Source organism: Nicotiana attenuata, unplaced genomic scaffold, assembly GCF_001879085.1.
Source record: "Nicotiana attenuata strain UT unplaced genomic scaffold, NIATTr2, whole genome shotgun sequence".
Taxonomy (NCBI): Eukaryota; Viridiplantae; Streptophyta; class Magnoliopsida; order Solanales; family Solanaceae; genus Nicotiana; species Nicotiana attenuata.
The window spans coordinates 49,143-62,460 of record NW_017672385.1 but is presented as its reverse complement, the minus strand read 5'-3'; the positions used below and the strand labels follow the sequence as shown (position 1 = coordinate 62,460).

Sequence of the window (13,318 nt, the reverse complement as noted above, 5' to 3'; positions counted from 1 at the left end):
AGCACGTTAAGCTCTTTCTTTCACAGTCGCCGGTGGACCAGTCTTTTCGCACTCTCCGTTCCTATATAATGACAGAGTGCGCAGTGCGCTTACCCTCTTCTTCTCGCGCTCTCTCTGCTAACTTGCGCATCTCACCTACCCGATTCTCTCCTCTCCGCCGATCTCTGCCGTTGACCTCTGCATCTATTATTGGCAAGTCACTTTTTTGCTCGCGCTCACATAGGAGAATCTCAGTATTGAGTACAAACTCATCGAAATCTCAGTTTACAACTAAATCATCAATGGCTGAGACTGTGACAGGGAAAAGTAAAGGGAAAGTAGAAGTGTTTGATTCTGAAGAGGAACTTGCCGTGTCTCTTGCGAAGTACACAGCTGATTTATCGGAGAAGTTTTGCAAAGAGAGAGGTTCTTTTTCTGTTGTTGTTTCCGGGGGTTCACTTATCAAATCTCTTAGGTAATTGCTTATTCTCTTTGTAGTGTTTTTCGGATGGCTTTGGCGGTTGGTTGCTTATGTTTGTTATGCTTCTGTTTGTTGCAAAGTGCAGGAAATTGGTGGAGCCACCATATATTGATTCAATAGATTGGTCGAAGTGGCACGTTTTCTGGGTGGATGAAAGAGTGGTTCCAAAGGACCATCCGGATAGCAATTATTTGCTTGCTTATGATGCTTTTCTATCCAAGGTATTTGTGTCTTTATACTATGTATTGATTCTAATGGTGCCATACTATGTGATATCTCCAGGACCCTTTTTGCTTATCTGTTATCTCCTCTGTATATGAACATACATAGTGGTAGTTTGTTGTACAGGTGCTCCCCCATGTTTGAACGAAGATCTGTATTAATTGTTTGAGTTTCTACAAAAAGAGTGTGATGGTAACTTCAACAGGGTGAACTGCCCTTTATGGTGTTTTATTTTTCATCTTTTAAAAAAAAAAATCAAGCTGCCTTTATGGTTCTATCGGAGAATTGATGGAATACACTTGTAGTTATTAAGCTTACCATTCACAACGGATGAAAGATTTGGAAAATCAGATGAAAAACTAATTATGTCAGGAGTTGAGGCCAGTGGTAACTGGGAATGCAATGTCTTGGCTTAAGACAGTAAATAAGAGAGTCCTGATAATGCATTAGCGAGGACTAAAGATTTGGCGCTCCCTGCCAAAATGAATGTTTCAAAGTTTCAGAAAATTAAACAAGCCTTCTTCTATCATAGGGAATAGGAACAACAAGACTTCATAACAACCTGCAAGTTATGACTTACGAATGTAAAAGAATAAAAGATATAACAACTTGGTGTTTATACGGATATTGATTTCGGAGAAAATTAGGCTAGAGAGAGTAGGTATATAATAGAGTAATAATTAGTAATTATTGTTGTGTCGTGGTGAAGCCAAAAGAAGGCCCATTTTTGGTGTGTTTGGATGCATTAAATATGGGGGTATGATTAGCTATTTACAGGATGAGAATAAGCCTCGAATCATGACAAGCCAAGCGTGATGCACTTGTCCATAATTACCATGCGTGAAGCCACTTGACTAACCCATGTAACCATTTGTCCATAAACCCCATGCATGAAACCACTTAGCTAATCTACTTAGCTATTTGTCCATAAGCTTTCGTGCATGATGCCACTTAGCTAAAATATTGTTGTAATATTGTTAACAATCCCTCACATATTTCAAAAAAAAGATCAAGAATAAAGAGTAGAACTTGTTGGATTTGTATTTAAAGCAGTACACGCTTGATGAATTCACCTATATGAGAGTGGAGGGGGGCCACTCCTATAAGATTTTGATCAAATCTTTAGAGTTCTCATGAATAATCAAGCACATGTGTGGCTTATTCGCGCAAAATCGCGTTGAACACCATAAGTGTAGGGGTCAAAATGTGATTGATGAAATTAATGACTTACAATTAAGAATTATTGGTCATATAAATATTATATTTCAACAATAATAATTGTATGAGTCAAATTTTATCGGTCTAAGTTTGGTTCATAGTCCAAAAGACATCAATAGCTTCCACCTTTATGCTCAAAACTCAACAATCAGATCTCATATCTCAAACGAACTAAAAACTAGTCAGTTTCTCACAACCTGCACACACACAATCCAATGTAACATGGGTAATCACGTGCCTCCTGAAGGATGAATCCAAATCCATGTGCCGCTCGCTTGAGTTGTATTCGTGTTGGTTGGTTCGCCTAACAAATTGGGTATGGTGCTATCATGACTTGGTGCTATTTGTATCATGACAACACATGAGTGAGCTATCAGTGATTGCTAGAAATAGATTGCAATTGGACCCCACAAATCCAGCAAGTTTTACTCTTTGCTCTTTAAAAATCTTTCGAAATATGTGGGGGATTGTTGGCAATATTTCAATAATATTTTAGCTAAGTGGCTCTATGCATAAGAATTTATAGACAAATGGTTAAGTAGATTAGCTAAGTGGTTTTATGCATGAGAGTTTATGGACAAACATTTAAGTGAATTAGCTAAGTGGATTCATGTATGTAAAGTTATGGACTAGTGGGATGACACTTGTCAATTGTCATTATTAGAGACTTATTCTCATCCTATAAATAGCTAATCACATTTTTAATCCATGTGAGCACACCAAAAATTGACATTCTTTATGGCTTCATCATAACATATCAATAATTTGCTAACTATTACTCCATTATAATAATAGCCTTATTTTCTCTGCTATTGATATCCCTACAAACACTAGCTGCTCGATCTTTTCTTCTTTTCCGTTCATGACTTGCTGGTGGTTATTTAAATTTGTTGTTCATGTTTCCTTGGAAGGGTTGTATAATCCTATGGAAAGTTATTTCTTAGGACAATATCTAGCATGACTCACGTTATTGTTTATCTGCTAATAAATTAATATTTATTTTTTATCTTTTTCCTTGTATTTTCCAGCAGATTTCTTGTTGTTAATACATTTTGTGCATTGTCTCAGCATAGTAGATCAAATACTAAATATTGCCCTAACACGTTAGTACTATGATCATCTTGATCAAAAGGAAAAAAAAGTTACTACTAGGATCATGCGAGTTTCGAGAGATCTCGCTGAGGTAGAAACTTAAGAGACGCACACTCAAGATTCTGTTCATTGATCCACCAACTTCTAATATTCCAAAATCCAAAAGAGAGTGATATCCTAAGCTGCAACCAGACTCAACTTGTTCTTTGATAGAGCCAAATGCAGATGGTCCCCTTTGTCCTTCTATTGCTTGGGGCAGGAGGTGGAGTGTAGGCTGTTTGCTTTCTCACATTTTTAAGAGTTACACAATTTCTATTATTGTTTTCAGTCATAAAGAAAAAATGCATTGCAACGGGCTATTGCGAAAGTAATACTTCACCTTATCAAAAAAAAAAAAAAAAAGGGCTATTGCGAAAGTAGGAGAAAGGAAGAACCAATTGTCATACGGGGCAAAATGATTGCTCGCCAAAAGCTTATTGGTAAATTATTATTAAGCCGAGACTCTTTCAGAAACAGTCTCTCTACCTGCACAAGGTAGGGGTAAGGTGTGCGTACACACTACCCTCTTCAAACCCCACTTGTGGGAATATACTGAGTATATTTTTGTTTTTTGTTATTGTATGGGTGTTGTGTAGGGGAAATGCCTTTGGTATGCTAAACAAACCTGACCCCTATTACTGATACCCCTATTCACTTCCTTGGGATGTGGCCATTTGGCTTTTGCTCCTTGTAGCTTGACGCTATTTTTTGGGCTCTTGATTAATCATGTGCAAAGCTATTGTGCAAACTTGACCGTTAATCAACACTGTTTAGCAAGATCAAATCTTCAACTTCGTTCCCTTTTAAAGACTAATTCCCTCTCTTTTTATTTGATATAAAAGCAACCGTGTTTAGCAAGATCAAATTTTAAACTATTTTCATCACCAAAACATCTTTGGATTTTTTAATTTTCACGTGTGTTATGTTAAGGGGGTGGGAGCTGTCATTTGAATAGTCTCTTTATAATGAATCAAAAAAAACCAAATTTACCTATGTGGGTTTTTTTTCTTTTTTCTTGGAGGGGGTGGGGTGAGGGTGTCATTTAAATACTCTCTTTTTAATGCACCAAAAAAAAGAGCAAATGGTACACAAGATATCATAAACCAATTTTTTGGATAAGCTGGATATGCCAAATAAGTTTTAAATGACATCCTCTGGAATACATGGTAACATTATGTGATTCATGTAAAGAGGCAATATATAAAGAATTTGAAAAAAGAAACTGTACACTGTACAAAAAGAAGAGAAGTCAGAATAGATAACATCAAATTTTACTTTTGGCCTGCGCAGCGTATCCGTAAAATCTTGATATAAAGAACTTGTCAATTCAATCCTTGAAGCCCTTCTATGAATGACTTCTAAACAATGTCTGAGGTCCCTCTTCTTTTTCCCTCTTTCATGTGGATCTTAATATGAGAAATAATGTCAATCCTTGAAGCCCTTCCATGAATGACTTCTAAACAATGTCTGAGGTGCCTCTTCTTTTTCCCTCTTTCATGTGGAACTTAATATGAGAGACAATGTCGTATTAGCAAAATACTTCAAACATCTACCATTGTAACCTTACCTACTTTAAACTAAAGGATATTGCTTTGGACATTTCTGTTAGTAGAGTAGTTTAGTGGGGGTAAAGTCTAGAGGCTGAAAAGTAAGTGAATAGCTTAAGCACAATTGACACGTTTGGAAGTTCAATGAGCAAAATTGCCCTCACTCAGTACCATGTAGACTTGCTGATAAGCTCAGTTTGAACTTATGTTGACTTTGCTTAACTCCAGCTTAGTATGATTTAAGCGGGTTTGAAATATATCCTCAATCTTGGCCTATACACTTTCAGTGAAAGGCTCTTCGGTAACTATTTGAGCTCTGAGCTCTGCCATCTTATCTGGCATCTCCAAAGCTACAGACTATTTGAAATGAAGATGATTACAAACTAAATTACCAAATTCTTTTCGGAAAAGACTTCAGAGATGCATGGCTGCTGAGAGCATCTTTTAGATTACGAATTGTTCATAATAGTCAAACAAAACTGCCTAAGTGGTTTGATCTTATTAAGAATGATGAATTAGCTCTTACTTCATCATTCTTCTCCTTACATCTTAACTTTTCTCATTTCACGTCTTAATTCTATTTACTGAGCTTTTAGGCTCACCTCTTCTTTCTCTTGGGCAGATACCTATTCCTAGTGGCAATGTGTATGCGATAAACGATGCACTATCAGCAGAGGGTGCGGCAGATGATTATGAGACTTGTCTAAGACACTTGGTTAAGAGCAAGATTGTAGACATATCTGATGCTACTGGATTTCCAAAATTTGATGTGATGCTATTGGGTATGGGTCCCGATGGGCATGTAGCTTCCTTATTTCCCGGGCATCCTCTTGTCCATGAGACAGAAAAATGGGTCACCTTCATCAAGGAGTCCCCAAAACCTCCACCGGAAAGGATTACATTTACATTTCCTGTAATAAACTCATCCGCGAATATCGCTCTTGTTGTAGCAGGTGCTGGGAAGGCAGATGTAGTGCATAAATCGCTATGTGATAGTGAAAGTTCTGATTTGTTGCCCGTGCAGATGGTTTCACCTGAAGGAGAATTGGTTTGGTTTTTGGACAAGGCTGCAGCTTCAAAGCTGTAAAGGATGAAGATACGTGAGTTGTGAATTAGTTCAGTGCTGTGTGTGTATTTTTGTAATTTCAATACATTCTCAAGAAGGGATGTCTTCCTCAGTATTGCCGGTAAAATGCTGAGGTTTCATATGCCAGTATCCAGTTGTTGGCAGTTTTTCCTCACTTGTTCTTGTAATGATGCTTGGCTATCAGGGAGTCGCTAATAAAAGTGCAATTTGTGCTGTTATTTTCTGTTCATCTGTAGGTTAGGCATGTGGACATATTCTTTGTATCGTTACCAGGGTGTGGTATGCCAACATCAAATAATTGTGCAAAGCAATCCTTATCATCAAGCTTAGAAGGTTCTGCCCGCTTTTGTCAAATAAAGGGGCTTGAAAGTAACAATGGTTAGAACGTAATGGCTTACAGCAACGTGATAGATATGGATTATTACTTTTGCATATTACCTTTACTCGATTTACATATTTTGACGCTTTGACTGGAAATGCTTAGTTCAAAGAAACTGCACTGAAATACTACTTTATTTGAGAGTTCAAAAATACCAAGAATTCACAAGGCAAGTCTTATTTTTTTGGTGAAGGTACAAGGCAAGTTGTTTAGTCGACAGTGACAAACTTCCAGTTTGGATTAATTTCTAGTCAACCTTTCGGGTACAAAATACCATTACGCACCTAACTGTAGTATCAAAGACAAAGGCCTCTCTCTGTATTTTTTTTTTTTTTTTTTTGCTTTCTANGATGAGTAGCCCTAAAATGCAACCAGAAAAGGAAGCAGATAGTGCTGAAGTTCGACTTTGAGATAGATGTGGCAAATGCGCATTTATTTCAACTTCAAAATACAGTTTGTAGATGTTTTTCAAAATTTTCACATGCAAACCTTCAACATTAACTTTAAATGTTTATTTAAAAAAACAATAAAAAAAAAACTCAATCAAATCATGTCCAAGCGTGTCGTCTTGTGCTTTACACTTATAATACTCTGACCCAGATGTTTGTTTTCTTTCAATAAACACTCTCATTGCTTATTACTTAGATTTAGAACCACTTCAGTGTACTAGGAAATAGACAATAAGGTTGCCGTTTCAGAGTTGGGGTGAATCAATGTCTTCAAACACTATCAAAGTGATTAAAGGAGAGTTTGGTGGAAAAGGCACTGCCAATGTTGTTAAACTGGTGTAGCTTTAAGTGTAGCAGCCAAGAACAAAAGTCAGTCTTTACTGGGAGGGCATGGCCTGCTAATTAATCAGGAACAAATCAATGGTTAAATGATCCCAGCTTCACACCTTGAATTTCACCCTCATATTTGCACATCATTTGGTGTACATAGTGCAAGTGAATTGAGACAACTGGAAGTTGGCCTTTATTCAGAATGCATGTGTCTCATTACTTGGTTTAGGTCTAATCTTGTCCCGAAGTAAAAAGAGCACTTAGGCATCGAAGAAGGAAAGAAAGAGGAACCAAAAAGATTTGAAGTCTGTCAGACAGCTATGAGACCATCCCAGACCTGCAGGCAGAGCTGAGAACGATCCTCTACTGCTCCAAGGCCACAGAAGTGACCATGGAAGGCTGTTAATCACGCTCTAGCCTCATAGCCACGCCTCATCAACCAGACTTAGTTTTCTGTCTCCTTAGATCTCAAGGATACAATGGTACGAGACTATAGAACAGATCCTGTTCAAGTAAGGTCGTGCCCTTCAGCTGTAGTGAATGTCGCTATAAACAACATATTGATAAGTCAGTGCGTCGATGTGGGACTCCTACCGCAAACATCAAGCCCGACAAACTAGTGGACAGCAGTGAGATAGGTTAATGCTCCGATGTGGGACAGCTCTTAGCCAATCTTCAACCCTGACAAACTACACAATGAGCTTAAATTTTGAATCAAAAACCATTCCATTTTTGTTAAAAAAAAATTCTCGTCTAGATGACATTTTCGCATTATACCAACTTCGACACACTCTAGAGCATCTTAAATCAACAATCTTACCTGCTGGTGATTTCTTTGAACTCTGCCAAGATTTCAATTCGTCAGACAGAAAGTCTATTTTCCTTCTACGGCAGTCCACCGGAGTTCAGCTTTGTGGGGGGTGAGGGAGAGGATGTTTGGGAAGATTTTACAAGACAAATTAATTACCCTTGAAATTTGGACCTTCCTACACTTGTCCAGAATGAGAAAAATAAACAGACTTAAGGTAAACACGGAATGAAGAAATTTTGAAGAAAAACTTACGAGTGAAGTTCAGTATTTGCAAATATAAATATTCAAATTAGTACCTGAAAATATTCAAACATCAGTATTAGAAAAATCGAAGTAATATTCAATGCCCGGAATGTCCTAAGAATCTCAAATTTTTTCATTTCATTTTAGTCAAAAAATAAATTACTCTAAGTTCCATTTTATATGACATTTTTGTTTATTTGTTCTAAATAGATTGACCATTTTTTATACTGCTCTGAAAACTATAGTTCTAATATTTCTATCTTAATTTTGATGATACTTTCTTTTAAGAATGAGATTACATGTTTAAGACCATAAGGGTTCAAAAGAAATTTCTTATATATTGTACACATGTTTAATTAATGCGTAACAAGGATCTTTACATAAATAGCCGGTTATATTTTAGTTTAAGCGGTTGCTATTTCGGTTAATTTTTCTTTTCTTATTTTCTTTTCAGTTTTTTTGTGTATCGGATAATAACGAAAGTCATTTTAAAATAAAATATTTTTTACGATAAAATTATTTTCTGGTATTTAGTTGCCTTGAAAAATATGTTTTATCAAAAAGAATAAAGTGATTACCTCATTTATTGGCAGACGTCATTTATTCTTACAACAATCTTAAATTTTGACTTCATATTACTTGTTCTTACTAACACTAGGATTAACTTATATTACACCATCCTTAATCTTTATATTGTTCAGCTTACCTCAAACAAGAAAAAGGAACATAGATTTCAGACAAAAAAAATTGTTGTTGACTGTTTGACTCAAAAGATATTAAAACCTTTTTGAACAAATCAATCAAAGATGAAGGGGTAAATCTTAGTTGAGTATAATAAACTCTAGAAGAAGTAATAGGTAGAGAGATGATCGTCAATAAGTTTCTTTTCGTTCTCAAATATTCATTTTCCCCGAGTTTAGATGCCCTGTTACATGGTTACTGTCCCCCTTTTATACTAGAGAGAAACTCTTTTAAATTGTAAGAAACAAAATACAAGGAATATTCGGCGGAATATTCCTAACGTCCCCTAATGGGCTTACACTATTACAAGGGTCGTACAGTCTATTCTTTTGCCCTAAGGTCGTCTCCCTCGGGACATCGACTCGAAGATATCCGGTCGTTTGTCGTACTTCGTCGCACGTCGTGGTCGGTCAAATTTGGACCCATACAGTTAGTCCCTCCGCTTGTCGGGGTTACGACCGGATGCGTCCTCGATGAGCGGACTTCATGCTTTCTTATGGAGAAATTTGATCCGTTGAAACGTTACGACGTGGCCAACGAAAGATGGTCAATGTGTTCAGCAAAATACCGAGTGATACACTTTACCGGGAAATGATGTCAGCTTCACGTGCGTCATCATTACGCAGGTTTTCAAGGCAGGGATTGACGGCTTGATGCTTCGATTCTTGCGCTGCTTTGGAACCTTCCGCCTCGATTCTGGCGCCACCCAACCTTATAAATAGGTGAAGGATTTGTTTTTTCGAAAAACAGTAGCCATTTCACTTTTGACAACTTCTTTCACCCTTCCTCATTTGCTCTCATATCCTTCTATTTCTTCTTACGTTCTTCGTTTGAAGATTCTTCTTCCTTCTTCATTCTGTGTTAATATTCCTTTGAACGATATTATGCCGAGGTCTCGTCGTTCTCGTGAAGAGGTTCCTGAAACCACCCCGTTGTCCACGGCGCCCCCTTCTGGCGGCGAAGATACGATGGTAGAAGAGAGTGACATCCCTCCTACGGTGGAGGAATTACTACCGAAACACCCCTTATCCCGGAGTGACCTCCTCAAAGTTCTCCCTCCTACCCCGAACCCCGTATTCTCTGAGAGGGAGTCAGTTCATATCGATGCCCTTCGTATAAAGTGTGGCATTCCCGCTCATATAGAGATGGTTCCGGCGGGGAGAGATTATATGGATGTCCACAGACCTGGGTACTGCACTTTCTATGAGTACCCTTTTATGATTGGCTATACTCTTCCTCTCTTCCCCTTAGCGGAAGAATTCTGTAGATTCTACCAAGTTTGTCCAACATAACTTTCGCCATACACGCTCAAGGTACTTCTGCTATTGACCAAGTATGCAGAGTTGGCGGAGTGTAACGTTTCTGTCCACCACCTTTTGCACCTGTTCACGCCTGGCTTCCTCAGGGGTACCATGGTGCATTTGAGGCTTCGTGGCACGAAAGGGCTGGTGGTCGGGACGGATGACCTGGCAAGCCGTAAGTTTTGGCACAAGTACTTCATTGTCAAAATCGAGCACGTCGTTTCTGATTCCGCCAAATTCCCAGAGCGATGGAACGAGGCTTGTAAGTGTTGCCGCTCCTTTTATTCCGCTTTCTTCTGTATTCATTGTAAAGTTTGTTTGCTTGCCGTTTGCAGCTATGGGCCATCCGCCTCACCCTATCGCAGATATCAGGGATTGGGTGGCCCGTCTGTTGCCTCATGCAGCAGAAACTCGGGATTGGCCCGCCTTCATGAAGCGTTACGGCCCCAAAGTTCCCTCTGGTAACTGTCTAACTTACTACTTCGTTGGTCGCGCGACCTTATTTAATGGTACGACCCTTTGTGATGACAGGTCGAGGAGCTTCCAGGCGAAGGGCGCCAGTCCCTGCCTTTCGTCAAGCCGCTGCTACTACAGATACGCAGTTTGTTTTGAGTGAGTCTGTTCGAGAGGGTCGTCCTCAACCTATTCAATTGGAAGGTCCATCTCGAGTCGTGGCCGTGAGGGAAGAGGCCTCTTTGGTGCCGGCCTCACACTATTTGGGTGAATCTTCAAATGGGGACGAGCCGTTGTCGAGAAAGAGAAGGAGGCTGGAACTTGGGAAGGGCGTGGCCACGGACGCTGATAGAAGCAGGGCGTCGCAGACAGCCCTGTGCCTGTTTTTATGGCTGACGCCATTTTATCGGGGAGATCTCCCCAAGTGGAAGGAGTTTACTTAGGAGTCGGCTCAGTGCGCTCTGTTGAGGGTGGTGCGTCGTCCAACGTTGGAGGACGTCGTGTTGAGGGTGATGGCTCAGGTTCGGATATCGACCCAGGGGATGTCAATGAGTTCTTGGGTCGCCATACCCATGTGGAGGTTAGAATGGACGGATCTGACCGTCATATAGTCGTCCCAGGGGACTACAACTTGTTGGTGAACAGTGAGCAAGTTGCCTCTGCCCTAGCTCCTCTATGTGTCGCTCCTGAAAGCGAGATGCTTGGGGAGATGAGCGACGTGGAGTTGTCTCAGAAGGTCGCTGGTATGGCCCTGCAGGTAGGTGCCTTTTCTTCCCTTTTCGTCGTTGGGTTTATGCGGTGATCGTCGTTCTGCATTTCGTTTCTAACTTTTCCCCTTCTCTTTTTTTTGCCAGACCCTCGTCATGGAGGTTGAGAGAGAGCGCCGAGAGAGGAGGAGGACGGGTCTTTATGAGAAGATGCCGTCCAAATATCAGTAGTATCGTGCTAAGCATCGGGCGATGGCCGACATTTATCATCAGGACTTGAGTTCCAGGTGTTTCGCGAGGGGCTCAAACAGCGGGAGGACCAATTGGAGCGTAAGATGGAAGAGTTGAGGGAGCGGGATGAGGAGCTCATGAAAGCTGTCGCTCGTAACAGTGAATTCGAGGCTTCCCTCAAGGTAAAGAACGACGAGCTTGAGTTGAGCTAGGGGGTGATGGCTGAAAATGCCGACTTGCAGGCAAGGGTGGCCGGTTTGACTGTTGAGCTGAGCGCGAAGGCAGCAGAGGTAGAGGGGCTTAAAGGCGAGCTGAGCGTCGACACTGATAAGTTGGCGGTAGCTATCTCTGGAACTGCATCTTTGGAGAGTGCCCACTGCGTTTGTAGGTCGGAGCTGGCTGAAGAGAAGGAAGCCTCTGGTCGTAAGGTTGCAGGGCTCGAAGGGCGTGTCGAAGAGCTAGAGGCGGAGCTGGCTGCACTAAATGGACAAATGGCCTCGCTGAGGGCAGAGGATGCAAATCGTCATTCTCAGCCTTCTACGTATCGTGCCTTAGCCGATCCGGTCGTGCCCCGTCATTTATACGAGTTGTGGGTCCACACGGAGGCTCGGCTTGATGTGTATAAGGATTTTCACGCCGAGGGAAGGGCTACTGAGGCGGAGTTTTAGGCTGTGCGTACCGAAGCTCATGCAACTCGTGAGGCATGCGGGTACGACCCCCTCACACCTGACGGGGATGATATTAACTCTGATGATGAGAACCGCCATGCTTCAGATTCGTGGTATGAAGATGCTTACCCCATCGGAGATGATGTGTAGTCTTTGTTTGTACCTGCTTTTGTTTAGGGGTTTTTGCGCGGGGCATGCTTGAGCCCGTTTGTAGGGGCAAGTGTAAATAATATTTTGTTGTAATGTAAAGTTTACTTCGTCGACTTGTTTTTTCTTGCATTTATCGAACCCATGATATCGTTGACGTCCTTGGCTATTGGGATGTTATTTTGAGCTGTCGTCGAAGCGGTATCTCGTCATAGTTCGAACGAGGTCGAACTCGTATTTTTGTCGATGGCCTTGGCCATTGGGATGTTGCTTCGAATTGTCGTCGAAGTAGGATCCCGTCGTAGTTCGCACGAGGTCGAACTCATTTTGTCGTTGATGGCCTTGGCCATTGGGATGTTGCTTCGAACTGTCGTCGAAGTAGGATCCCGTCGTAGTTCGAACGAGGTCGAACTCATTTTGTCGTCGATGGCCTTGGCCATTGGGATGTTGCTTCGAACTATCGTCGACGTAGGATCCTGTCGTAGTTCGAACGAGGTAGAACTCAATTTGTCGTTGATGGCCTTGGCCATTGGGATGTTGCTTCGAACTGTCATCAAAGTAGGATCCCGTTGTAGTTCGAACAAGGTTGAACTCATTTTGTCGTCGATGGCCTTGGCCATTGGGATGTTGCTTCGAACTGTAGTCGAAGTAGGATCCCGTCGTAGTTCGAACGAGGTCGAACTCATTTTGTCGTCGATGGCCTTGGCCATTTTTTGGAGATCTGATCGTGTTCCCATAGGAAGATGTCACATGTCGACTAATGGAGATTTGGTTCTGCACATATAATGGAGATTTGATTCTGCACATACAATGGAGATTTGATTCTATACATACAATGGAGATTTGATTATCTATATGTAGTCCCTTCATTACTTTGCTCCGGAGATCATATCGATGGGTCGAGGTAATGAAAAACTCGTCGATCCTTGAGGTATCTCCCTTGCCGCCTCGTTAAAAACCTCCCCGGAAAAACCCGATTGGGACAAAACCCGAGTGAGGGAAAAAGAGTACGACTTAGGTGACGCCTTCTTTTAGAAGTGGAAGTACTTGAGATGGGCGACGTTCCAGTTGTTTTGGAGTATCTTTCCCTCCATTGTTTCTAACTGGAATGCTCCTTTGTTTGCTGCAGCTATGATTTTGTATGGTCCGTCCCAGTTTGTCCCCAATTTTCCCTCATTAGGGTCTTTTGATGC

At 40.9% G+C, this 13,318-nt stretch overlaps 1 protein-coding gene and 1 long non-coding RNA gene across 2 annotated transcripts; one reads left to right on the top strand and one right to left on the bottom strand.

Annotated features, from left to right (window-relative positions):
- Positions 1 to 5,884, top strand: LOC109213009 (probable 6-phosphogluconolactonase 4, chloroplastic). The gene is made up of 3 exons (XM_019376753.1): positions 1 to 454; positions 546 to 681; positions 5,201 to 5,884. The coding sequence occupies exons 1-3, from the start codon at positions 69 to 71 to the stop codon at positions 5,663 to 5,665; spliced, it is 987 nt and encodes a 328-aa protein (XP_019232298.1). The 5' UTR covers positions 1 to 68; the 3' UTR covers positions 5,666 to 5,884.
- A 1,232-nt stretch (positions 5,885 to 7,116) lies between these two features.
- LOC109213003 lies at positions 7,117 to 7,893 on the bottom strand. The gene is made up of 2 exons (XR_002065937.1): positions 7,644 to 7,893; positions 7,117 to 7,512 (listed from the first exon to the last, which is right to left on the bottom strand). It is a non-coding gene; the product is annotated as an uncharacterized LOC109213003 (long non-coding RNA).
- Positions 7,894 to 13,318: the final 5,425 nt, after the last annotated feature.

Bases quoted from the DNA above. Each gene is read 5' to 3' on its own strand.
- LOC109213009 (XM_019376753.1), top strand. From the start codon at position 69: ATGACAGAGTGCGCAGTGCGCTTACCCTCTTCTTCTCGCGCTCTCTCT. The intron at 455-545 runs GTAATTGCTTAT...TGCAAAGTGCAG, and splicing joins TCACTTATCAAATCTCTTAG to GAAATTGGTGGAGCCACCAT. The intron at 682-5,200 runs GTATTTGTGTCT...TCTCTTGGGCAG, and splicing joins ATGATGCTTTTCTATCCAAG to ATACCTATTCCTAGTGGCAA.